Source organism: Bidens hawaiensis, unplaced genomic scaffold, assembly GCF_021521415.1.
Source record: "Bidens hawaiensis isolate Kalapana, Puna unplaced genomic scaffold, B.hawaiensis_p1.1 tig00002772_1, whole genome shotgun sequence".
Classification (NCBI taxonomy): domain Eukaryota; kingdom Viridiplantae; phylum Streptophyta; class Magnoliopsida; order Asterales; family Asteraceae; genus Bidens; species Bidens hawaiensis.
This window is the reverse complement of record NW_027491150.1, coordinates 1,418,045-1,445,703: the sequence shown is the minus strand read 5'-3', so window position 1 is coordinate 1,445,703 and position 27,659 is coordinate 1,418,045. Positions and strand designations below refer to the sequence as shown.

At 37.8% G+C, this 27,659-nt stretch overlaps 2 protein-coding genes across 2 annotated transcripts; both read right to left on the bottom strand.

The window, feature by feature from the left end:
- Window positions 1-10,878: 10,878 nt before the first annotated feature.
- Window positions 10,879-13,930, bottom strand: LOC143621228 (protein FAR1-RELATED SEQUENCE 5-like). Its single transcript, XM_077092726.1, has 7 exons — window positions 13,867-13,930; window positions 13,012-13,146; window positions 12,391-12,903; window positions 12,109-12,238; window positions 11,791-12,031; window positions 11,117-11,755; window positions 10,879-11,022 (listed from the first exon to the last, which is right to left on the bottom strand). Exons 1-7 carry the CDS (start codon window positions 13,928-13,930, stop codon window positions 10,879-10,881), a joined length of 1,866 nt encoding a protein of 621 aa, XP_076948841.1.
- A 5,736-nt stretch (window positions 13,931-19,666) lies between these two features.
- On the bottom strand, window positions 19,667-23,794 carry LOC143621065 (axial regulator YABBY 1-like). The gene is made up of 7 exons (XM_077092597.1): window positions 23,394-23,794; window positions 22,989-23,174; window positions 22,614-22,725; window positions 21,524-21,572; window positions 20,624-20,699; window positions 20,450-20,524; window positions 19,667-19,875 (listed from the first exon to the last, which is right to left on the bottom strand). The coding sequence occupies exons 1-7, from the start codon at window positions 23,505-23,507 to the stop codon at window positions 19,807-19,809; spliced, it is 681 nt and encodes a 226-aa protein (XP_076948712.1). The 5' UTR covers window positions 23,508-23,794; the 3' UTR covers window positions 19,667-19,806.
- Window positions 23,795-27,659: the final 3,865 nt, after the last annotated feature.

The window sequence follows — 27,659 nt, the reverse complement described above, 5'->3', positions numbered from 1 at the left end:
CAGAAACGATGAAAACCATCTTAAGTTATTTACCTGCCTACAACCTGTTTCTTTATGTCATAATACAGCTAAACACGGATCTATGTGACAGTCACGTAGTTAGTATGATTCCTGTTCGGATCTTTTCTAAAACGTAGTAGTCCCTGTCGAGACTGAAATTTGATCCCTTGTACTTTAATTTTTAAAAGTTTTTCGTACTTAGGTAGTTTATGATTTTATAACTGGTTACTTGGACTTGATCTTGTTATTTAATTCTTTAAGGAAGTTTTAAAACTTAATTGCAAATTGTTCAAATTATAGGGGTTGATTTTGTAAAATTTGATATATCGGCGAACTTGTGAATAACTTCGCCCTAGGCGAAGTTATCCACAACTTCGCCTGTATAAATCCGCTCCTATATAAAGGAATTTTTAAGGTCAACAGTTTCATAATTTTCAAAACCAGCGAACTTATCCTCTGATATTTCAGCGAAGTTATCGATCTGTTCTTATCGATCTTCTGTTGTTCTTATTTTGATTCCATTCCGTGATTCAAGGTGTGTAAGGTTCTATATTCGTATAATCATGGTTGTTAATGTTAATCACAGGTCGATTCGACCCGTTTCGTGACCTCGATTATTTGAAACCTAAACACCCGATTTTCAAGCTTGATATTACGTGATAGTAATTTGCATGAACGTCTAAAACTTCATAAAATCATGTATTTCGGAGTCCGCGATCTCCAATTTCATCACCAACACGTCGTTTGATAAACCTTACTGTCGCCGATTCAGATTCAGGCGAACTTACAGTTTGGGCGAAGTTATCCGTAACTTCGCCTGAGGCGATGTTGTGATGAGGCGAAGTTATCATTAACTTCGCCCGGACCTTTTTACTTATTAGTTATTAGACGAACTTAAAGATGAAGCGAAGTTGTTCCCAACTTCGTCCCACCTTTAACTTCGCCTATACAGATTTTATCACAACTTCGCTCATGGTAACAAGCGAACTTGTGTTATGCTTTAACGTTTATGTAACTTGGTTCGTTTGTTGCAGATATGGCTGCTGTTGCTGGTGCTGGAGGTGTTGGTGGCGATGACGGAGGTGATCAACAAAGACAGTTCTTCCCGGGTCACAACATGTATATCACCTTAGACCCGGAAGCGAGCGGAGTTGATGATTTCCGCGAAATCATCACCTTCCTTTTACGCTCGAGGATATTCCACGCCATTACGACCACTCTGCCGATTTCCTTGCCCAACATTGAGGATTTCTGGCAAACGGTGGAATCTGACTGCCGCGTCGACCCCCCGGTGATGCGTGCAATAGTAAATGGTCAGAATGTTCAGTTCTCGTCTGACCAATCCGGGTGGCTTTGCAATTCGGAGAGGAGACGAGGGACGACCCGACAGAGTTTGTTGCTCCGTTCCGTGATGGAGCATTTCTACGAATGGGATATTCTGGTCCCTTGGGGGATACACAAAGAAGGAAAGGTTTCTTGCTCGATCAGTGGCGCTTCCTCATGCACGTAATGATTGTCTGCATGTCAGGGAGGAAGGCGGGCACTGACGGGATGGGCGCGACCTTGCAGTCGGCGATGACTACTCTGACTTATAACAAGCGTTACAGCTTGAGTCAGATGGTCTTCTATGAGATTGATCGACAGCGAAGGGCAATGGGGCGTGAGAGATTCATCATGTATCCAAGATTTCTCCAAATGATCTTGAATCATGTTGCTCCCACGTTGCCTCAACGTCACCCTATCAGATACGTGGAGAGTGTGAACAAGCGTATCTTTGCTCAATGTAGAACTTCGAGTGCTAGAAGCAAGCCTGAACTGCGTCCTAGGCATACTCCACTCTTTGGGTACTTAATCAACCCGGAGTATATGCCTGCTCGTGGGGATGAGTTTAGGGACTCGGCACCACAACAGGCAGGAGCACCTCAAGCTATACCTGCTGCTCCTGTTGTGTCACCGGAGGAGGAAGTGGACCTTGATGCAGAATTTGGTGGTCAAGGCTTCTTTGATATGGATCGGGTGAATCCAGAGGAGAACGTTCAGGTCCCTGTTGAACGTGCCTCGACTGTGCATGTTACTAGGGCAGCTACAACGGTGGCTGACTCAGATTTTGATGATGTAATGGATGAGGCAAGACGTATGTTGGTGACTCAAGAGAGGGCGTATGGGAAGAGAAAGATGACAGATGACGACAGTGAGTTAGAAGAAGAAGAAGAAGACATTCATAAGTTGATCAGACGTTCAAGAAGGGACAGGACAGGTGCAGGTAGGGGAGCCGGTGAGAGCTCTAGGGTGGTACGTTTCGCTCCGCCCGCACTGTCAGGTATGTCACTTGTTCCTACACCATTACAGGTCACAAGGCCAAGCGCCACGGACGTTCCCTTGGTGGCTACATCATCATCTGTTGGCCTCCCATCCATCACACTCCAGCTGACGACTCCAGATATTGTATCGTTGCCGCCTCCAACGCTTACTCCGTCGGAGGTTGTTGCACAGGTTATTGAGTCAACAGTGGTTCACACTGCAGGGTTGTCGGTCACGATACCACCTGCGGTTACGTCCACAGCTACTTCTGATGTCCCGGTTTCATCGGAAATCCCTCCTCAGTACACTCACGATTTATCGCATATGAGGTTCGATTTCGATGCAACCCTATCAGACTCGGAAAGAATAGCCGCACTTGAACGGGTCGTGGCAGAACAATCAAGGGTGAATCTTATCCAGACCCAGGCTATTCAACGCCTAGTAGCAGAAAATCAACTACAGTCGTCCCTCCTGGTTGAACATGGAAAAATTATAGATGCTATGAAGGAGTTCTTGGCATCTCAGGGGGAGACGACCTGTAAAGGCGACAAGCTCAGGACAAAGAAGAAGAATGACAGAGACGATGATCCCAATGCATCGAAAGGTGCAGGTGGTGAGTTGCCAAGAACTACTCAAGCTCTTGGGACAACCACAGCTCAGGGGGAGTCTGCAGGTGCAGCTGGCGGTTCTGGTGGTGATGAGGTGGTGATGGTAGATGACGAGGAGATGGGAGATGATGTGATCGATGCCTTGAAGGAGTTGGATGATGATATGTTAGATGATGATGATGTGTGTGATGATGATGTGCTGCCATTAGAAGAAATTGAGAAGATTGGTGCACATATAGTGATAGAAGATGATGTTGAAGAAGGTGAGATTGTAGAGGAGAATGTTGAACACGAGCTTCCAACCGTTGAGAAGTCGAATGTATGTGAAGATACAGTAGTTGATGATACAGAATGGGAGGAGCAGCCTAGATGGAAGGAAGGCTATGCTCATTGGTTTATCAAAACGAAGAAGCCAGTGGTACCTGCAATGTTCAAGAAAAGTTATAATATTAAAGGGTACGCTGAGTCAAAGAAAGGCATTATCTGTTGGTTATATGATGAACAGCTAAAAGTGTTCGTGTTGAAAAGATATGATGGGATCCAATACTTTAAGAGGACGTTGAGATCTCTAAATACCTTACCTGAGTGTGAGGTAAAGGATTTGGCCAGACTTGGGTTGATTAATAGAAGTGATGATAATATGGCCAGAGTTATTGGGAAGATAGTATGGAAAGAAAGTATTAAAGAGAAAAAGTTTGAGTTGTTAAAACCACAGAAAGGGAAATTAGTTGAAGATACTGAAAGAGGAATGAGAGCAGATGGCAAACCTTGGATGGTGATGAAATATAAACCAATTCGGTGTTTGAAAGAGGTTCCAATGAAGACTATGCCTCAAGATGTGCTGAAAGATCTGAAATGGTGGTATGTGGATTGCCAGACTGCTGAAGCCGTGATGGAAGACGAAGACGAACAAGAAGTGCTAAGAGTGTATGATCCGATGCATCTTGTTAATTTATCTAAAGCTGATCTGCAGGTGTTAAACGAGAAGAAGATATTCTATATTCCTGCTTGGAAAGACGAAGCGAGGAAATATCAGCGAGTAGTCACGGTCTGTGTAAGAGAGGGAGTGCATGCATGAAGATTACAAGACAAGTGCTTAAAGATAAAGATATGAAGCTACTGCCAAGGGGGAGTCTGTTGGTGCATAATGTCAGTAGTTCATAGTCTAGTGTCTGTAATCCAGTCTGTAATGTTAATTGTGTTTTGTTTATGTTTAAGCGAAGTTACTGACAAGTTCGCTTATCAGGCGAACTTGTTAGTCAAGCGAAGTTAGCAACAACTTCGCCTGAACATATCAGGCGAAGTTGTCGTGTATTTATACACTAGGTTACGGTCTTGTTTAAAGTTGTTGAAAGTAATCGTATACAGCGTGTGTGAGTCGAGAGACGTGAGAACCAGAGAGTATTGAGTCTGTATTCAGTGATTATATCACGTGTGAAGGTTATAATATAACGTGTGTTCATTCGTATCGTGTGTTTGTTTGATTCGTGTTCTACGCTCGTAACGACCTACGCAGGGATTCCGCACCTGTGTAGATCGAGATATCCCGTGCAGATCCATCCAGGGAACCTACTGTAGGTTATCACAAAGGATTAGTTTTGAAACTGATAGTTTGCTTTGTGTTGCAGGTCGTAAGCGGAAATAGCCAGGTTTTAGTATGTCGACGAGTAAGTTTTTGTTAAGTGGTTTTTTAGTTTTTTGTATAGACATAATAGATTTTTACTGTGGTTGGTGAGGTTTTTTCAATAAAGGTTTTGTTTCTGTTGTGTAGAGCGGAAAAGCGAAAGGATTGCGATCAAAACAAGCTTTTCAAAGTTTGTCAACGATATGGGGAACCCTGTTGATGTGGATGCGGAGGAGGAGATTCAACGTATGGTTGAAGGTTTGTTGTTTTGTGATAAATCAGTGTTGGTTGTGTATTTTAAAAATAATGGATTGATATTAAAGCAATAAATGTGCGTGTAGGTGATGTCGAAAACATTTCAGCAACCACAAAGGTGCGGAAAGGATAACGCTCACCCGCTAAGAAGAAACTGAGAGGTAAGGGTATTCCGTATGAAAAGAATGTCGACTATTTGTATTAGTTTATGGGATATTTATGTGGTTGTTAACTTATATTTTATATAATTATAGGCAAAGTTGGTGATGATGAAGGTGGTTCTCCTGGTGGTGATGGGGTGACCAAGGCATTAATGGATGTTGATGACGACTTTGTGGACGAGCAACCTAATGTAGGCAATCAGGAACTAGTAGAACCAAAACAGGAGAAGTTGAAAGGAAAGGTGAAGTATGAGAAGTACGATGTGCCTAGTATTAGGACAAGATCGTCTCCGCACTCTTTGTTTAATGCGATGAAAAAACTATCAAATGCACAGAAAGAGTGTGTGAAGGCAATGGGTTTTGGTAAGTTTATTGGGATGACGTTGGACGGAATACCTGGTAATTTGGGATACTATGTGGTGGACAATCTTGATACCACCACAATGACTGTGAAACTGAGCAAAGGTGGAATAAAGATAACAAAGTCCGGTATCCATGCGTTGATCGGATTATTAAACTCGGGTGTTGTAATCAGAAAATCTGATGATGCCAAGTCCGTTCTCACCGCAAGTAATACATGGAAAGCTGCTTATGGTAAAGGCGATCTGAGCCCCCCTGATATAGACAGTAGATTAGGGGAGTATGATGAAGTGGGCTGGTCATTTAGGGTGGATTTTATGATGCTCTTCATTACAACAATGGTTGAGTGTTCCGGCAACGGTAAGTGTCTGAAGGCGTTCCTACCTTACTTAACCAAGGAGTGTGATTTCAATAACATTGATAGGTGTGAGGTTATATACCGGAGTGCTAGAGATTGTACGAACAGATGGAAGCGTGACGAGCGGAAGGCTTACTATCTCGGGCCCTTGACGATTCTTAGTGTAAGTTAACTGACACTTGTAATGGTTATTTCCATTGTTGTACCGTGTCTAATGTGTGTGAAGTTGGTTGAAACTAGTTTGTGGTTACGTAACAGCCTGGTGAAGGTAGTAAACGGTTTTGTTGATTTTAGATGTTAAAAATAGTTGATTAACGTTCACGTAACCAGTTTTGTGATGGTCGATGCTAATAATTTTTTTGAATGTTATATATTATAAATGTGAGGAGCGTATGTAGTTATGTGTTTTGAAAGTATTTATTTGTTGTGTTGTTGTAGTTGTATTATGTTGACACGGTAACAAGCGACAAAATACCACGCACACTATTTAATCTTGGGTTTGGTGGCTGGACGTTGGAGAAGTTGAAGGAAAGACAGAACATTGAAATGGAAGGGGGTGGGTTTGGTAGATGTAAAAGCCCGGAGGTTGTTGTAGAAGGTTGCAAAAGGATTGGTAAAGTCAAAGATAAGAGCAAGGCCAGCAAGTCAGACGCAACATCGTATCTGCAGGTATATAAGTAGACATGTTGTATATAGTTAAGGATTAATATAGTAACTGATATATGTTTGATTGAATTTATGAAACCCCCTGTTGTTAATTATGTAGGAGAAGTTGGAACGTATGGGGTATGTGTTGGACATGATTCACCAATGCAAGGAAGAGTTTGAGATAATAGCGACAGTCGTGTGTGGTGAGAATCCAGGAAATGATGAGGCAAAGGAACTTGCCGAAAAGTACAAGGAAACCGTTCAAACACACTGGGAGTGGCAATCTGATGTTGGTACGTGTGGAAATAAAGACTTTGGTGGTAATGTGTTGGAGGTGCGGGTAGAAACTGGTAAACCCATGGATGTTTGTAATCAAAAGGGGAGTCTTGGAAAGGTAGACGGCGATAACCGTGAGAAGAGGCTGGGTAATACGCAAGAAGGAAGAGGAGAAAATTGTTCACGTGAAGTTGTTAGTGTATGTGCGGCCGATCCGATTGCCTCACAGTTTTGGAGTGATCCACAGGTTGTTAAAAAAATTTGCGATAGTGCGGACAAGGCAAGTGCAGGTGGGAGTGGATGCGGGAGTGGCGGCATAGGTGGATCTGTTGGTGGTAGTGGTAGTCGTAGGTTGAATATGATGCCAGAAAATGTTGTGCATGTCGATGAGCCTTCATTTAGTTTGGACTGACGCAAGTTGATGAAGGAAATGTGGTGAAGACACCAGCCACAACAACAATGTCACTTGATAAAATGATGGCGGACGATGAATTGAGGACACCGGCAAATGAAAATAAACAAGGGATGGACAGTGATACGGACCACGTACCCTTGGGTGTGTTGTCAAGATTGATTGCACAAAAAGGTAAAGGCATCGCAAGGGAGAAAAGGGAGACACGGCTGAGCTACCTGGTTAAATCGCCGTATATGAAAAGGCCGGTTGACATTCAGAGTAACGAAGATAAATATGAAACTCTAGTGTGGAGATACATACATAAGACTGGTGGTCCTGATATGTAAGTTTTGTTTGATGCATTTAATATTTTGATAGTATGTCGTCGTTAATGGTTGTAACCAAGGTGTGATGTTGTGCAGGGAAGCGGTTTTTGTTACTGATGAAGGTGTGGAAGGGTATAGAGGTGATTTTAAGTCACTGCAGCCCAACATGACGATTAATAGCAACGTAATCACCTGTTTCTCAATGGTAATGAATGAGGCGGAGGCGTATAGGAGCGAATCGTCACCGTATCGGTTGTTTCTTGGTCCCGTCGAGCTTGTAAGTCGTTATATTGTTATCTAATCATAAAGGCTGAAAGAATTTTATAGTAGTATGTTCTGGTGGGTTGGTGAACAATGTTTGTTAGTGGACAGTACACGTGGTAGATAGATTGGAAGCGAATCGGGACATATTTGTGATGGGCATGGAAGTTATAGACACATAGGTGCTGGTGAAAAATGTTGTGAAGGTAGTTAGGTGTGTCTAGTAAATTGTTGGAGTTGGTGAAGGTTAAGTAACGTGTAGGTGTCTGCTATATTTATAGATAATCTGTGGTTGTCGTTAGTAGTATAACCATATTAACAATAACTGGTTGTGTTTTATTTATAGAATGGTAGCATACTTGGATTTAAAGATTTCACGTTCACAGCGGGTTTCGGGATGATCAAGGAGTTAGTTAGGCGCGCGGTGAAAAACGAAGCAACGAAACTTAAACTAAGACCATATGAGATGTTTGTTATACCTATTGTGTCGGGTAGCCACATCTATCTGGTGTGTTTTGATGTGAAAAATTTGGCTATTGATGTGTTAGATAGTGTTGACAAGTCAGCAAACAAACGCCGGTCGAAAGCCCAGAAGAAGTCGGATGAAGAGTATGTTGGTTTATGCACGCGCACGGTCATGAAACGGGTTAGTTTTGTTTTGAATTGTGTACTAGTTTTGTTTACTTTTGTTTTTTGTTTGGGGGTAAAGTTTTATGTGTTAAATGATTGGGGTTGGATGCAGAATGAGTTTTTTGTCAGCTATCTGACAATTGCCGATCATCCAAAAGCAACTGCAATGGAGGGGGTAGAACCGAAATGGTTGAAGTTAAAGTGTACGATAAGGGATTACGAGGAGTCCGGGTTGTTTGTGATAAGGCATATGGAGACGTTCATGGGTGGAGTGAACTGCAGATGTGGACTAGGTGATGGGTCGTTGAGGTCTAAGAAGGTGTTACTCGGCTTAAGGGTAAAGGAGACACAGCCAAGATCCTTCTAGCTGCCATAAACAAGCATAAACCGATTATCGATGAAGCGGTGCTTAACGATGAAAGTATGACAAGCTGAAGGCAACTACCTAAGTTTAATGGTTTTATGTTTTAAGCGTTTATGTTTTATTGTATTTTTTACCTTAGTTAATTTTCGTTAAAGTGTTAAACTATGTTTTGTGGGCTACGTAGACGGATCTGATCTGATGTGTAGTCGTATGTGATGTGTCAGCCGTTGTACACGGCTGGGTTTTTTGTGTTTGGTTAATGTAATCGGATTTAAGTTTCCTAATGAAGTTATTAAGTTTGCAAATTTTGTATGTTACTTTAAATGTAGTTGTTTAGTGGTTAAAGTATTTTGCGCGTATGGTTTGTGGTTGCCAGAAATAGGTTATTGGGTTGTGATGTTGTATGCTAGTCGTAGCGGTTTTTGTGTATGTGTTTGGCATTAGAAGGATGCGTGTCAAGAACACGTGGCGATATAGGTCATATGGGATAAAGATTTGGATGTAGGTAGACATAGAATGGTTAAATATTGATCATGTGATGTGTATTAAAACAAAGATGAATGTGTATTACATTGAGGAATGTCGGTTTGATTAATGTGTTTGGGGTTAATGTGAAGGCGCCGACCCCACATAAGTATACTTCTAAGACATCATATACATCCATATTTAGGTTTAGTGAACACACAGCAGCTGCAAATGTTAAATAGCAATATGTATGAGAGATTTCGAACCAGTGAGACTGATTTCACAAGTGTGTGAAGTTGGTGTGTGTTAATGTTTAATAGTTGGTGCATGTGCGTGTTGTATGCTAACAAACGTGTCTGTGTACATACGAAACCTACACATACACCAACATAAAAAAGTGGTGCCTACATAACAAGCCGCGTGCGCATGTGTATGTTCAAAGTCCAATGAGACGTCATAACACACAAGTAAGGCCATGATGCGTACGAACAAAGAGATATGTGTGCGTTGATAGATACCGACGTATACGCGTAGGGACGTGAACGTTTGGGTGGGGACATATATACCAACGGATGTAAGTGCATGCATGTGGGAGTACGTAAGTACAATGTCACTGCGTATGCGCATACGCAAAAGTGTTAACGCACGCAGCCAATAGTATGTATGCGAATGTTTGACAGAGTTATATGTGCACGTTTGTGAACCTGTGTGTTTGTATGTGCGTGATAGCCGATGTACGGTATGTTATGTAAGAGCATGCTTTGGCGTCAACCGCTAAAGTGGCTGTATGTACAGGCAGAGTTGAACAGACATTTCGACGTACATGGTACATCTGTTTATAACAGCAGGCGTGATGTTTTAAAAAGCACTTGTTCATCAGTTATAGACCAGTAGATATATGGTTACACATATAGAATTGCGAAAGGGAAGTATGTAGTAATTGTTAAACACATTGATCCTTGGTTCTGCCATTCAAGGTGAACATGTGTTATTGAAGCAGTGGGTTTCGAGACACAGGCGTAGAATAGTTAACAATAATTTGCCAAGGGCTACGTGCATAACTAATCAAACAAAGGGTTCACAAAGGCGGGTATATATAAAACATATGAAAGTTTAGTGAAAACGATTGTTTAATATAGAAAGAAATCTAATCAAGAAGAATACTCTGGTTTCTCAAATATAATTGAAAAAAACAAAAAACACAGTCTTTTAGTCTTTAAAACTCGAGTCGGTGTCGTTGCTGTTATCAGATTCTTCAGATGAGTCCGTTTCAGATGTATAAACGGTCTCGTCGGTTTCCACATATTCCATACATTGTTTGTCCATCATTGCTACTTTATCTTTTCTTGCCTGGAGACTGTCTTTTCGCCGTTGCTCACGCTCCTTTCGCCTGCGTTCTTTTTCGAGCATAACTTTGTTATGGTTACGTGAGTCGTGACCACGAACATGTTTGTCACATTTCTTGCAAAACCTTTTTGGTTTCTTGCTTTTCTTTTTGGCCATCTCACATGGACCTGTCTTGCGCTTGCGGGACCAGGAACCCTTATTTCTAATCCTCGTCAGTGGAAGTATGGTGACCTTTTCGGGTATCTTGTAACCAATCAAATCTTGGATTATGGCAGATTTGCGGTTGTATGAAGGTTCGCAAGGAATTTTCTCCCAATTTTGTTCTTCATCTACTGCATTTGGTCAACCAAGGACTGAAGAAGTCCTGTGTTACCTCGTGCCCGGTCCACACTCTGATTGGTCAAAGTCAAAAACTGTTCCCTCAGTTTGGACCTATCGTCTAGAGGAACTCCGTATCTGGATTCAATCTTGAAAAGTGACGATGGTAGGACGTCACTCCTCTACCGTGTTGGGATGTATTTTTCAGGGATTTCCTCTATTAGCTCGATTTGGAAGACTTTAAAAACGTGTCTACATAGGTAGCCAATGCGAGTGAAGCTCTTACAGGAACACGAAAAAGTGTTGTCATTGAGATTGTGATTCACCTGCATAATAAGTTAAAAAAGGGTTAGATGTTAATGACATGAAATTATATAAACTCTAAGTTTAAGCTGTGGTGATACGTGATGAAACATGAACCTTGAATTCACCAACAAAACCATTTCGTTTGTCCTTGTGATTGATAAATTGAATGTTCAGTCCGTCTTCTGACTCAAGACAAGTACGTGCATAATGATACAGTCCCCTTGTAATCTCTTTCTGAACCTCTTTAAAAATCGTTATAGTGTAGACATATGATGTGTGGCGCTCGATTGGCAAAGGGGTCTCCAAACGAGGTGTCTGTGTTGTCGTATCATTTTGCAATTTGCGTTGCACGTTTCGTTGAGCATTCAATGCCATTTCAAAACAGTTCATGAATTGAACAAGATTGTTGCCTAGGCTAGAATATACTTTGAATTGTGAATTGGAACTCTCACACCGGGAGGTAGTCTTCATTAGGCAACACATTGGAAGCTCTCTAAAGTAAGCCGGGACCCAACTTTTTCTAATAGCAAACATGTCTTTTAACCATTTGTTTTCGCTTAAGTTGAATTCGTCAATCAAATCATGCCATCTAGATTCAAAGGACTCTGGCTTGATGAACACATTCCAAACCAACTTATTAACACGACACCTGATTTCTTCATTAACCTGAATCTCTCCCTTCAGCTTAAACAAAAAAAAACCACAAGTCAATAACATGTTTGAAAGTGTTACACGCGAAAAAAAAAGTAGAATTAAAACCAGATTCATACCTTAACAGCTATTTTATTTGTAACATGCCACATGCACAGTCTATGTGTGGATTCGGTCAAAACACTTGAAACGGCTTGTTTCATAGCCGCATCCTGATAAGTCAAGACCAACCTGGGCTGCTTGCCATGAGCTGTTATGAACACATTTAGTAACCACTGGTAAGAGTCAATCGTCTCATTATTTATTAAGCCAGCACCAAAGGTAACACATTTCTTGTGGCAATCCACGCCCGTGAAAGGGACAAAAATCATGTTATGCCTGTACGTACACAAATGTAAGGGATATGAAAAATTAATGAAGGGTGTTGCAGGAAAAGATAATCGCACAATCATTACCTGTTTGTTTCGTACGTAGCATCGAAAGCTAGCACTTCACCAAACATACTGTAGTTGCATCTAGATATGTTGTCACACCAGAATATTGACCTTAGATGACCTTTTTCAGCTTTGTATTGGAAAAAAAATCCTCCAAATTATTCATGTTGTCGGCAAACCTATCAACAATCATTTGAGCATCCGCATCAGCTACACAAGACCTAACATTTCGAGCATGGTTCTTAAAGTCAGACTTTGTTCCTGTGACCAAGTGTTGGCCGCCCTTCAGGGATGATTGCACACGGTGAGCAACGGTTGGACCGAAACCGGCAGTTTGAAGACTTTGAATTAATTTCTTTTCTGTAAACTGTAGCTGTCTTCGTCCTCGGGTTAGGTCCATATTATAATCATTGACAAGGCCATGATTGTGAGCCTCTATGAAATTATATATCTCAAACCCGACTGATGTTGATGGAACTTTAAGTCTAATATATGCAGTGCAACCAGTGACCTTTATATTCATGTGGCGTCGCTTGGTAGATGACGATGAGGTGTCCATGGTATCGACATCTTTGAAACGTGGGCTACCGGATTTGCTACATACCATATACCTATGGGAGATGGCACCTTTTGTCCGTGTTGAGGTTGAGATCCTAATGTCAAAACCAGCTTTGGATGCGTAAGCCTTGTACATAACAACAGCATCATCCCATGTTTTAAAATGTAACCCGATGGAAGGTTTTTCATCTGATGGAACATTTGGGATCCAATATTTTGTCCCATCATATGCGTACGTGTAGTTTGGTTGGTCATTTTCTGCATGTAATACTAAATCAACAAGTCAAACAATATACTAATAATTGGATAATAATAATAAATGATAATGAAAGTAAGTGTAAGTAATGAAACTTGGTTAATTCTTACGTTCAAGGCTAACAACTTGTGGAACACTCGACTGACCGAGTAACGTCTCATTAGTTTCTGGGATAATGGTTTGAATCTCGGGAACATCATCATTTCCTGGAAAAACGGTTTGAATATCGTTAAAATGACTAGATACTGTTAAAAATGAGTAAAACCTAGATCATTATACAAACAAAAATGACATTAAAAGATCATTATTGAAAAAGATGAATACTATCAATGAAAGAAGATGACTACTACTTAAAAAGCATTAAAAGATCAGCATATTATTAGCATTTAAAAATTATCAGGCTAATTGCAACATTATATTTGTATAAAATACCTAGTTTTTGAAATTGTATACCATTATGACTAACATAATGTTTATAGAGATATGTCACTAGCAAAATAAAACGCATATAACAAGATTGTAGGCGACATACATACAAAAAAACTACGCATTTGAGAAAATTTAGATACACACAGAGAGGAGTCCATACATACAACTGTATGAACATACATACACACAACAAAAAAAAACTATACACATTTGAGCAAATGTACATCACACAGAGAGGAGTCCATACATACAACTATATGAAGATACATACACAAAAAAAACCTATACACATTTGAGAAAATGTACATACACACAGAGAGGCGTCCCTACATACAACTGTATGAACATACATACACACAAATGAATGAATCAAACCAAAATATACCGACGATATAAAAAGTTAAGGAAAAAAATACTGTTTTGCGTTTTATATAAAATAAATTGATAAAGTGAGCAAAATGTGGTTTCTAATACTTGGACTGCGCGATTAACGTGAATTTGTGTAGTTGATAAATTGAGCAAAATGTGGAACTTACTTTCGTAATTATTAGTCGGTATGATGCTTGACTGAGGATTATGTGAAGATGAAACATGGTCCATTGCACCTAATAATTTGAGAACAAACTGATAAATTATGTGAAGATGATAGGTTAAGGCGTGGAAGGTGTGGAACAAACTGATGCTTGACTGGAACAAACTGATGCTTGATTGAGGATTATGTGAAGATGATAGATTAAGGAAAATAAACAGTTTTTATAATAATAAAGACCCATTTAAGACTGAATATTCAGTTAAGCAATGATTTTGATCTTTTATAAAAACAAATATTCATATACATCTTGCAATACATCAAACATTGAACCAAATTAACACTAAAATTAAATAGAAAAAAACATTAAATGCTAAGTAATTATAAATCATAAGATCAAAACATTATCAGTTACCAGAAAATTCATCCTATTAGTTTTGTTGAAACATAATAAATTAAATTCCAATTCTCACGGATAATTTGAAAACATTGGTAAATCAATTTGAAAACATTGGTAAATCGAAATTAGATTGGTAAAACGAAATTGATGTAAAGATTAACGAGAAGTAAAACCTGATGTTCCTGAACCGATAAAGATTTAGGGCTAATTTAGGGAAGAATAATATTGGGCATAACATACGCCTGTTGAATATCACAAACGATTTGGACGTCATCTTCAACAATCAATCTAGACACGATATGCGATGATGGTTTGAAAGCCTAATTATCTGGGATTGTGAAATCAAAAATTGAAAGTGAAGATCGATGAAGACGAGGTATACGCAGGTTATTAAAACATACCAAATATAAAAAATATATGATATGACCTGTTTACCCTTTAATATAAATTAAAAAAAAAGAAAGAAAATACATGATTGGTTAATATCACTTCTCGCTGTAAAAAACTTTTGAAATGAACCAATGTCTATATATATATATATATATATATATAACAATAACAATAACATGAGATGTAGAACACTAGTAGAAGATAAGATGATTTAAAGGAGGTTAATTGGTGCAAGTAAAGTAAGTAGTTGAAGGAGTGTTATGTTATGTATTTATGTTTTGAGTTTGAAAGTGATGGAGGCTAAGCATGCAGAAAACTTTTTGTGTTTAGTCACCGTCCAAAGGACTTTAACCATGGTGGTACTATGTTGAGTTTGAAAGGTAACTATAGTTTTGTAACTTTGTTATATTGTTCAACTTGGCCTTATAGAGTACATTTTTGTCTAACATTATTATTATTTTAAAGTTAATCTACCGTTCGAGTTTTCCGTGGCTGCCTTATTCTAACTCTTGTATCAAAATTAGACCATAAAAAAATTAGTTTATTCAAACACCACCTCGGTTATCCAGACATCAGTGTAAGCCCATACGACTCGTATACGTATAAGCCTATACGAAACATATATGCTTTGAGTTGTGTCAGTTTGTGTTGGCATATCTAAGTTCTTTGAGTGTTTAGTGTCGTGTACTTAATGTTTACTCTTTTGTTATTCGAGAAAATAACAAATTGTATGTTTATTCCGAGGTTGTGAAAATATTATAGCAGTTTTCAATAACTTGTAACTCAGTCTTTATCAACATTACCACTTATAAGTTATAAGTGAATTTGGTGAAAAAGAAACCTGCTTTAGTTTTTTAATATTGTATATGTTATAGTGAAGAATGTGGTTGAATTATGCAGCTTATTATATTGGTTGTTGAGTTACTTTATATGATTAGGCTGAGGGGTGTAGGGGGCTTTAATTGGGGCTTTAGTGGGGGCTCCAACCAATAATATTATGACGTGTGGCAGAGAGAGAAACTGGATAAGGGGGTTGTTGGAGCCCCCGTTGGAGCCCTGGCCTCTGGTGTGGAGGGGCTCCAGTAGGGGCTCCAACGAAATTTTTTTTTTTTTTTTTTTTATAAATATATTCCAACAACGACATTTTTTTTGTGTTAGTTTTGAGAGGATTTTAGGAGGAAAGGTGTATAATTGTGAAATGAAGTATATTTTATAAAGGTATATATTTATAGTTTAAGAAAATATTTTTTTTTAATTTAATATGAGCTCAACGGCTCTTTTCCGTAAACCTATATAGAAAATATATATTTTTTTTGTTTTTTTCGGCTCCCAACGGTCCAAAATACCTCAAAAGGTGTGCTCCTCTCTCTCTCTTCTCCCGCTAACCAGCTCACGCCTGCATTGTTTTTCGCGTTAGCGCCCCGTTAGCGCCCCCGTTAGCGCCCCGGTGGTGTGGTGTTAGCGCCTAGGGGCGCGAGCGGAGGGGCTCTAGCGCCCCCGTTGAAGCCCCACACCCCTCAGCCTTATATGGTGATTAGACTATATTAGAGTCAACAAGATTCCCATGTTTTGTGGTTGAAGAGTATTTTTTATTTTATTTTTGGTGGAATTTAGTGTTGTTTATTGTTGGGTTTGAAATTTTAAATCTACAAATGTGGATGTGTTTTTTAATTAATTGACTTGTTGATTATAATCTAGTCAAGTTTACCTATTTCAAAACAATATTTTGGCTTTATTCTGTTCTATTGTAAACAGTACAAATTCTTTATATTTATTTGGTACGTGGAAGTCATTTGGACTGGTCAGCTGCCTGCAACTTGAGGCACTATTAAGATTAAACTAAATGCATCAAATATGTCAGTGAATATAATAGTGGTTGAGATTTGTTGTATGCACTTATTAAGCTTGTATATAAGAAACACAACCACCGCAGTGCAGTCCATTAAATTGGACCCTTTTTCTATATTATTTTGTGGGCTAAAATTGCTTTATAAAAAAGAACAAATAGAAAATTATGAAACATGTAATTTTTTTTGTATGTGATATAAAGATGATCAAAAGAAAATACATTCATAGCCATGACATACACGACAAACATGTTGAGTATACGCGATCATTGGTCGTGCATCAACTTTCACTAGCCTATTTTTCAATATATTTTTTTTAAATTATGCAAGTATTTGTATGATATTTTTCAAATCATACAAATACACATTTGTTAGCTTTCTTTAAATCTTCATGTTTCTTAAACTTGTTCTTGAATGAAGTGTTTTAAGTGTATATATGGCGATAAAATAATTACATGATTGATAGTTTGTTCCACTGACTCATAGAGGTCTTTAAGAGTTATAGAGAGAAACTTGAACCTTATACTTAATAATTTCTAGCATGTCACAACAAAGACGATGCACTTACTTATTCAAGCGATCGAGGTTTAAAATCTAGCAATCAAGTGTATACACGAAGAAAATCAATGTCTACATATCATAACCCACCTTACTAGAATTGCATGCTTCTTAATGTAACTGACTATGTAACCCAAAACGTCCTTTACAACTTACAAGTGATAAAATCATGCCGTTCGTGTATTTACATATAACCCATGTTGTCACTTGGAAAATTGCCTCAAACACCAAAGTAGTTTGGGTATTCAAACATGATTCATTAACAAGGTTTAATACGTTATCAATTGAGAGAGTATAAGAACAGAAGTCACCTATCATCATAAAAATAAATAACGGCTAGACATCTACTAGCTGGCAAGGTGGCCTATAATATTTTTAACAACTATGAACAATACTCTAAATCTACACTTTTGTCCACCGTGTGACTTAACACAGTCACAAGTTGTCCTATATACACATGATTTTTGTTGCTGGCAACGTTAGGATATCCTTTCATTTCATGTATCGTGTGCAACGTTGATACTTTGCAACAAGTGTCACTTTCCTTTTAAAATTTGGTGGGAGAAAAATGCTCAAAGCATCACACCTCAATCCCTTGATGTATTCGGGCACATGATTTGCCAAGAAACCTCCTAGCTAGTTGGCTTTGTATGGAGTTGATAGTTTGTTCCTTAGGTTGTGGATTTTCTTGATTTTGCTCAAATTTTTTGTTTTTTCTTTTGAACACATAGCCATATCAATCGATATAGATAAATGGTGTTAGACTTCTACTCGGACTAGCTAGATAGAAGACAACAGAAAATGCCCAAAAACATAACTTGAGTAGTGAGTCGAGTTAAACAAACTTTGAAAAGTTATATAAAGTTATCCTAGTCATAAAATATGTGTGGTAAGAATATGGGCTTTGGGGCCAAAATCTTAACCCAATAGACCCATGTTTATCATGATTCTTTCATGAGAAATTATCTTGGGTTGCTTGTATAAAATAGTTATTGGGCATTTTGGGATTCTTTGCCCAAAACAGTCTGTAATTAAGCTATTGGCTAGCCGTAAGCCCAATAAGCACATAAAGGTGAAAATTATGTTTAAAATCAGTTGTTTGCTTAAATATAAATTATTTAAGTGCTTTCTTGGGCTTTTGTTCCAGATTAATACGAAAATGGATCATTGGCCTGGCTTGGCCCACTAAATTTGTAATTGACAAATTATTGTTTTAAATGGTCCACTCTACATGTAAATCCTTTAAAAGCAAATACATTTTTTTAAGGTAGTTCACCGGCCAAATATTCTGTCCAAAATGAACAGTCCCGACCTATGAGCTTGTCGGGCTATTTTCGGCCGAAATGAACAATTTGATTAAAAGGTTTACACAATATAAGGTCTTTGATGCATTTGACATTTGAATCATTTTACCAAATATGTCAAATCTTGTTGAGTTTATGTTGTGGTGTGACTATCTTAAAAAATCTATGAATTGTTTAAAAGTAGTTTTCGGGATTTTTTTTCTAGTATCTCGGGGGGTTTTCCTCATCACTCATAAGGTCTTTGATGCGTTTGACATTTTAAATCATTTTACCAAATATTTTAGCTTTTCTTCCATCATGAATATCAGATCAATCATGCTAGGGTAATTGCCCTTGGACTTCACTTCCCGGACATTGCCACGGGGGTTTCCCCTTGGAAGTTTCACGGTCTATGGCCTTCTCCCCTTATAGCCATTAAGGTTCCATGGTGCTCGAAAGAATCAGAATAGTATTGATCAAGTATGAACGTCACACCTCTCAACTCAATATAATGTTTATTCCATTTTCTCGTTTTCTCGTTTGTTAGTTACATAAATCCGCATTTCCCAAATAGCTGATCATAGCACAAAAATGACCAACAACCAGCCTTGTGGTTCGGTGGTTGTCAAGTATAACTTGAAATCATGAGATCTCGAGAGTGGCCGGGCAATGCAAAGTCTATTCTCATTAAATTTGCAATGGGCAACGATGATGGTGGTAAGTTTAATATTTCAAATGCTAGTCCAAGCAAGAGAATGGGTACTCATAAATGGTAGCTAGGTATTCAATGACATAAAAAGATAACCTAGCACATGCCCATCCATCCTCTATTAATTCCATCACTTAAAAAGGAACATAAGCCCCAAACCAATGTCAAAACTAGGAGATCAATTATAATACATATTGCATGGGATCATGATCAAGGCCGGCTCCGAGAAGATGAATATTTTTTTGGGCCAAAGACGGAAATTTTTGCTTAGACAATTTATTTTTAAATGAGCTTAAATGATTATGATTTGAATTTTGTAAAAAAATTTTATATAAAAATAAATTTAAAAAGTCTCGACTAGAACTCAAAATTTTTTGGTTAGATGTTATACCCCTTTATCACTAGACCAACCTAGTGGTTATGTAATTGTGTTGAAACACTGATTATACATATTATTTTCATAAAAATACATATAATTTTTTTTGAAAAAAAAGAATTTCCAGCCTAGCTGGGTATCAGGCCTGTAGCCGTCGACTACCCTGTCATACCTTAAGATCGGCCATGTCATGAGTCATCATGGAAGGGCCTTCATGAGTGACTAAATTATTAAGAGACTTTGATATTAAGATGATCATATATTATAGGATAAAACAAGAACCCCTAATAATTAGGTCTTTATTAGACATTCAAGCAAAAGGACACACCAAACTTAAAAAAACCCTAGCTAGCCATTTATATCTTAGCCCTTAATCCATTTCTTTCAATAAGGTGTAACACCCACATTGGCAGTGCTCAGAAATCCATCTTTCATGAGCAGATCCTCTCCTTCCTGCGTAAAATCAAACACAAATTGTTGAGCAATCCAAGACGAGAAACATAAGAACATGAAGAATAAGAAATAACAAAATGTTAAAGGTAGGACCAAGGCGGACCTACCCTTGTGATACAGGGTCGGCCACACCCTCTGAAAAAAAAAATTTAGTTATTATAATGTAAAAGATCCCCCTGACCCTTTGTGTAGAGATGTACAGAAAAACCGGTTTGAGACTAGTTAACTGCAAAGAAAACCAGTTTCACCTAAACCAACCCAGCCCGCCGGTTTTGGGACCAGTTCCCAAACTGAACTACCAAACCTCCGCTTCTAAACCAAACCATATCGAGTTAGACCAGTTCAACCTTTCTTGTTCCTAAACCGGTTTCTAAGCCAAACCGATTTGGACCATGATTTGACTAAACCGGTTCGGTTTGAAAAAAAACCGGTTTTATACACCTCTATATGTGAGTATACATTGATAGTTAATTGAAAAAATTACGACCCTTATGACAAATTTTTCTGAAAACAGCACTACGTAGGGCGAAGATAAATGCGTATGAGAAGTAGTTGTGTATAAAAGGATTAATACCTGTTGGCACACATTGGGTTTCTTCACGGGTTGATCAGGCATGAGTCCAAAGTGGATATTAGGAAAATGGGCCCACTAAAAAACAAATTATTAAATAAAAGATTTAGATATAAAAGGAAACCCTAGTTTAAATATTAAACCTATGGTAAAAAATCAAGATTATTTTAATGTTACATTCTTTGCAGCTGCACTGAAGGCCTCTCTGTGACTGATATCAGGGTTTCCTGCTTTGATACGTTGGATCTCTTCCCTGCAATTTATATGTTTGAATTAAAGTGTTCAAACGTATGAGTTGACCAGCTTTTCAGCTTCGGACCAATGTTAAATGAGTCGGTTCGGTTTGACTCGTTAATTATTTCTTAATGAGTTAAAATTTGAGCTTGAACTCAGCTCGTATGATAGTCGAACCAGCTCATTTAAATTAATGATATATATTAATATTGAAGTGAAACTTAATATTAAAATGGTCTTTTGTGGACTCATGAACCAAATTATTACGTTGGTTATTTTAAAAAAAATATAGGTGATGATTTATAAATTATAAACATTTAAGCTTAACTTAAACAAGTTAATCGATCGAGCTAACGAACAAACATTTACAAAACACATGAATCAGCTCGGCTCGATTATAAACGAGTCGTGTCGAATGAGTTTCAAGTCAAAGGCTTTGCACAACACCAAGGAAGATTACATAAGTTTTGCAACCTTTGGACAGTACAAGAAATTCATTTTAAACATTGTACCATGCTGTCTAAACAGTACTCATTTAACTTTAAAAAAATAAATAATTAAATTATGGGTACTTCAAAACTTTTAGGTTTGAAGTTTGTTTTTGCTCTTTCTGTTCTAGTAAGTTCATAGGTTCTTTGATCTGAAAAGATTATAAATTGTTCCTTCATTATTTAAAAAATAATAATAAAAAAAACTCATTTGATCAGCCCTTTTTATATGATAAATAATATTGAAATTATTTCACATTCCCTCATTTTTTGTACACTGGTATATATATATATATATGATGTATTTTGCCCTTAAAGTTAAAATTTTTATTTAATATAATAAAAAAAAACTTACTTTATGAATCTGTTGTAAGCAGAAGGCACTCTTTGGCGTTTCTCTGGAGCTGCAAATAGAAGACAAAGAAAGCGACAAATTAAACAGACAAGACATTAAAATCGTTTCACTGCTGACTATTTCTTAACCCCCCCTATCATAACATCATCATTATTTTATCTTTATCCATCACCATTATATTTTCTTGGTAGTAACACTTTCTCATTTTGATACACTTTAAAACAACATTTTTTTTAACAACTAATTTTGTTACTTCATATGAGAATTTACAACCATTTGATTTTAAGACATACACATTTGTTATTAGACTAAGCCACTATTTGTACTTAAAAACATTACATTGATAAAAGGTTGAAAAAAAACCCTTTAATAGCGATTATTATCAAATAATACAACGGATAAGGTACAAACCGCTTTAGAAAAATTAATTTAATTACTGTAAAAATATGAAGAGAAAATGAAGAAATTTGGGTCATGATTCTTTAACATGATCAACGCGTTTACTTATGTTCGTATAGAATATATGTGAGCTGCCTTTTATCAAGAACACCTCCTGTTTTGAGTAATATTAGGGTTTCTTCAACAAGTAGTAATGTAAATTGGTGCATATTTAGTTGATGAAGAAAAGTTGCCTTTTGGTTGCAGAAATTATAAATTTCATAACCAACAAAGAAAGGAAAGACATGAAATAAAATCCAGAGAAAGAGACTTTTTTCTTACCAGAAACATAAGTTTTTGAAAGTACCATTACCACTGTAATAATTTGGTAATTATCTTGCTTCATTTGTCAAAATACTCAAGATTAGAAGCACCAATAGCATAGATTGTACATTATTCATTTATCTTCTTATAATAACTCAATGAATAAGTTACCAAAACAAAACAAAAAATAATTTGGTAATTATCTTGTTTCATTTTCTCAAAATTATCAAAAGACTAGAAGCACCAATAGTTTATCATTCACATTTTTAATTTATTTTTGTATCTTGTTATAATGAGTTAATGAATAAGTTAGTAAAACAAAAAAAACAGAAAAACAAAACAAAAAACATTGAACTCAAAGAACAAAAGTACTGATTAAAAGTCTTACGTCTGTTTGCCACCGGAGGCTTCGGAAGCTCATCAACTCGAACAGGTGCAAAGTGCTCATTTGGATTTGGTAGATTCATAAACAAGTTAGATGGTGTGTTTCTCAACTCCTCCTGAATTATTAATATTAATATTATTATTAATATTGTTTTAGAATTTAAATTTAACATTTATACACTTTAGGAAATTAGGTCATGATAATATCAGTTTACAATTTTAAGAAATTCCTATGATTCCAAGATTCCAACAAATAATTTAAAAAAAAAACATAATTATGTGTCAACAAAACCCTAACCCTAGATATCCATTTCAAAAATATAAAATAAAATAGAAGTTATATGTTCATGATAATATTAATAAATTATTAAACTTATACCATAATATTTTGAGGGGAGAAGAAATTATGGCCAAGATGGAATTGAGTGGCGGCAGTGTTGGCGGCGACGGCGGCGGCGGTAGCCGGAAAGTGAAGTCCACGCATGTTGACCGACAAGAGATGAGTGCAGTGACCACATCGGACTGTTACAGTAGTCATGTACAAACTACTCGTAGGAACACTCACCTACAACATCAACAAAGATATCAACAAAGATATGAAGAAAGATATCATTAACAATATTATCCATTTGTCTTTAACAAAAAAAAATCATTAATATGTGAAATAATAATAATAATAATAAAGTAATTTATAGTTTTCTTGTCATAAATATGGTATTCAACTATATACAGCGATACAGTGATACAGAAATTAATATCAAAACGTAGATAAAAATATTAATACCGCGAGAACGGTTTCACAAAAGTTGCACTGGACATAACAAAGTTGCTCGGAGGGAGGAGAGAGGTGGTGGTGGTGGTGATGGTGGTCCGGTGAAAAAGAAGCTGAAGATGACATATTTTTGATCACTTTCTACTCTCTATAATATTTTCTCTCTCTCCTGAATGATTCTCTCACAGTGTGATTTGATTGATTGATAAGATTGACTGAACAATGTATTATTTGGATTTGATTGATGGACAGATTAACCACCTTCGGGATCTGACTTCCTTCAGTTTATGTTTATGTGTGTGTGTTCTCAAAGACATGTGAGAAAGAAGTTGCTAATGAGAATGTGAAAGAAAAGAGAAAGACACACTATATAATGAATATTATCCAGCCCAACAATCCTTTCATATCCTTGTTTTTTCCTTGATATATTATTATTGTTCTTTTGTTGTTTATGACCCATGAATCATTGTATTATTATGTTTTTTCAAACAGTTTTTTTTTACTTTACCCCTTCCACTTGCATCATATATATCTTCATTGCCTAGCTATAAGGCTACATACAACATCCACATATCAACAACATGGAATATATAACCATATGTATAACTAAGATCGATGAACACCATCTAAATATTGTTGTAAGTCTGTAACGTTTTTAAAGATTGCATTCTTTCTAAAAGCTTGACATAAGCTTTATTTGTTTTTTGAGTTAAAAATACATCTCAACATCTAATTTGTAAGCTATTGAGCCAAACCTAGAAGGGTTATATAAACTAACATAACCATGATATTGTGAAGGAACAAATATTGAAAAATACCAAAGTATTAAAGTTAAGTACTTGATATGATCCAAGCATCATATTAAACCAAACAATAGGCAAGAGAAAATTAATTAATCTAAATCGTATTCTTTCCCTTTACAATATAATAATGGTTTGTGAGAAACACATATTTCTCATATGAAACGTTTTGTTTTTCATTTAGTTAGAAAATAAACATTGAACATCACTTATAATGATTAGAATTCTGTGTAACAAATTACTTTATCACATATTCAAATTCGAGAATAGAAAATGACCGAACTTGCATTTAACTAGTTAGGTGTTCAAAATAGTAATGAAACTGATTATTTGTTAGTTATTTCCACACTAGTAATCAATCAACTGTACAAATTTATCTCAACCATGGGGATTGGCGCTCCGAATGAGGAAACTATATCTTCTACGAATTATAGAATGAAGAAAGCCCGTATAGGTGTTCAATATATAGATAATTCGACTTGAATGTGCCTTAAAGTTTTCTTGTTAGACTATTGTTGCCAAAGATTCGCGAGATGTACTTTTCATAGTTGTGACTCCTTGTCAATTGTAAAGCCTAAACCTTTCATCTAATCGTCGATGTATCACTATCTTCAATTAATAACTTTGTGAAAGGTCTTCGTGCTTACTTAAACTCATTTTCATTTCGTGTCAGTTACAATGATCGTAACATTCATATAACAACTACAACCAGGCATAGCAAAATTCACTCAAAAGCTACTAGTAGATTCTAGGAGTGAGATTTCGGAAAATGATTCCAGAGAGTCCCTGACTCCAAACCATATCAAAAAAATAAAAGTATCAACATTTGTATCTCAACGACATTTAGCTTACGAGCATGTGTCTTCTTGATGGCCTAATAATATATTCGTATATCATAGTAGCCGAAAAAAAATATCACTAAATTTCCTTTATAAATAGTTGGGAACTCGTATTGCGCAATACCCATGTGGTTGTTCTCCTCTTACACCATCCTACATGGACGCAGTTGTTTTCCTCTCATTTGTTTACTTCTAAGAATTGTATTTCAATCAAATGAACTTGACTTCTTTATTCTATCGTATACGTCTTTTCTATCTTCACACTACTTCACATCACTGCTAAAACGAGCAACTGCAAGCGTCAAAATGATTGTAACGAATAGCTTATTAAAATTTTAAAAGTCATTCGTATGATAAAATATCAATTAGATATAAACAGCCCTTAATAAAGATGTAATTTAATTCTCATATTTTAGGTATATATGGGAAATTTATTATTATCATCTAGTTCGAAAGAGGGCTCATTTAATTTGTTGTTTATAATGTTTCTATTGAATGTGTAGAATTCTTGACTTACAATGACAAACTTTGCAAAGGTTTGATTAGAATGATGAAAGAGGCAAATGGTGTGTTAGATGTATCAAACCCTAGACTTTAGGGACCCTACCATGCTTGATTTATAAACAAAATATTTGGAAACTATTAAGGTAATGCTAAGATATTAATGCTAAGATATTAATGATTAGTTGGACCCGCAAGACTCACCTTGAACAGGGACGTCTGCACGGTTGGACCCGCAAGACTCACCTTAAACAGGGACGTCTGCGCAGTTGGACCCGCAAGACTCACCTCGAAGAGAGACGTCTGCGCAGTTGAACTCGCAAGACTCACCTTAAAGAGGGACGTCTGCGCAAAGACCAACTGGATCCGCAGGACCAACCATGCTCAGAGACGCGACGTCCTTACGCGCAGTACGCAAGCTGTTCCCGCAGGAAAAGCCTCCCAATGGTGACGTACTCCGCCTGTTCCCGCAGCTACGGATACTAGCCATCAGGGAAGGCTACCCGCACAGCAAGGCTACACGCACAAGGCACTAACTCTCAAATAATTCAGTAATGTCACCTGAAGAGGGAATGAGCAAGCCGGGAATACTCCCGCCCAAAGCCGGGAATTCTCCCGCCCAAATGAGCCATTCCGTACGCTACTGGAGGACCTTTTGTACTATACCTGCCAAGGTATGGACAAAGATCTGACCAAAGCTGCGACAGCTCACTGACAACAGTACGACGAGCAGCACGCACTAGTACTTAATGTCACTATCAGCCGCTGCCTACTCACCAACCCTTGTCGTGGCACGTGAATAGCCTGCAGTTGGTGGAAAAGGAATAGTACACAGCCGGCCATGTCACTATCAGCCGCTGCCTACCCACCAACCACCAGCACGGCACGTGCGTAGCCCACAGTTGGTAGAAAAGGAATATAATACAGCCGGCTGTACCTTCTTGGACACCTACCTTCGGCTATAAATACTCCAACACCTTGGAACGGTATGATCATCTTATTATCATCTTCTCTCTAGCTATTTCTCTTAATATACACTTATATTCAAGAGCAATCTAGTCTGATTCTCACGCCGGAGGGTGGTCACAAGGAGGTACCCCCCCTTCTCAGTGACGAGCTCACGGTGTCTGTTTTGCAGGTCATCAGAAGAATAACCATCTTGCCGGACCTAACCCTCGTGGGAAACATCTATTTAACCCCCAGATTATCCGTAGTCTGCCGGGGTCAATTAGTGTTTCTTCATTGGCGTCATCCGTGCATAAAAGCTAGAACTTATTCTTTCAGTTTTTTCAAAACTTCTGGAAAGATGGTTAACGTTACTCCAGTCCCGAGGCCAGCGAGTGACCAAGAAACCCCGGTAATCACAACCCCAGCTACTGGGAGGAACACCGGCGAGTACACAAATTTTACGAACACTACCCCGGTTACACAAGCCGGGGCAAGTGCAGTAAATTTTACGAACACTACCCCGGTTACCCAAGCCGGGGCAAGTGCAGTAAACAATCATCCCCTGAGATTCATTGATACCCAGGTGGAAAGACAACAGACGAGGCTCCCCCGCCAAACACTTTAACAAGTTAAAGCGTGGGCGGAAGCACGTCAGAAGGAATTCCAAGCTGAGTTGGGCGAACGCTTACGTTCCAACAGGCTGACGAATTTGGAAGCACTCGACAACAGCTCAACATGAGCAGTGAGTGCGAGTACTCGGACGATGATCGGGAGGAATCCGACACCGACGCAAACCCTCGCCATAGGGCGAAAGGGAAGCGTAAGGAAACGGACTTCCAACCGAGAAGGAATTTCGAAGAAACCTTCAAACCAAGGAACGCGGGGGGAAACTCACGCACCTCGTGGCGTAATGAACGCTGAGCAGGCTAATGCGTGTAAAACCCCAGTTGGGGAAAACACGAATGAAACTGCAGCTTCAATGTTGGAGACTACGAGATTCCGAACCAGGTGAATATCGGCTCGAAAGGCTCGATGACACCCCCATCCCAAGAACATGGAAGGGAGTTCAATTACACAGGTTGCATGCAGATCAATTCCAAACTTGTAAAGAAAAAGCCCAGAGCCACTTCTAATGGAAATGATTCTCCTTATCACATTGACGCTGATGGTCTTACATTTATACTTATGAA

Bases quoted from the DNA above. Each gene is read 5' to 3' on its own strand.
- LOC143621228 (XM_077092726.1), bottom strand. From the start codon at position 13,930: ATGGACCATGTTTCATCTTCACATAATCCTCAGTCAAGCATCATACCG. The intron at 13,147-13,866 runs GTAAGTTCCACA...CATTTTTAACAG, and splicing joins ACCGACTAATAATTACGAAA to TATCTAGTCATTTTAACGAT. The intron at 11,023-11,116 runs GTTCATGTTTCA...CTTATTATGCAG, and splicing joins GTTTTGTTGGTGAATTCAAG to GTGAATCACAATCTCAATGA.
- LOC143621065 (XM_077092597.1), bottom strand. From the start codon at position 23,507: ATGTCATCTTCAGCTTCTTTTTCACCGGACCACCATCACCACCACCAC. The intron at 21,573-22,613 runs GTAAGACTTTTA...TTCTATTTGCAG, and splicing joins GCCTCCGGTGGCAAACAGAC to CTCCAGAGAAACGCCAAAGA. The intron at 20,525-20,623 runs GTAACATTAAAA...TTTGTTTTTTAG, and splicing joins TCAGTGCAGCTGCAAAGAAT to TGGGCCCATTTTCCTAATAT.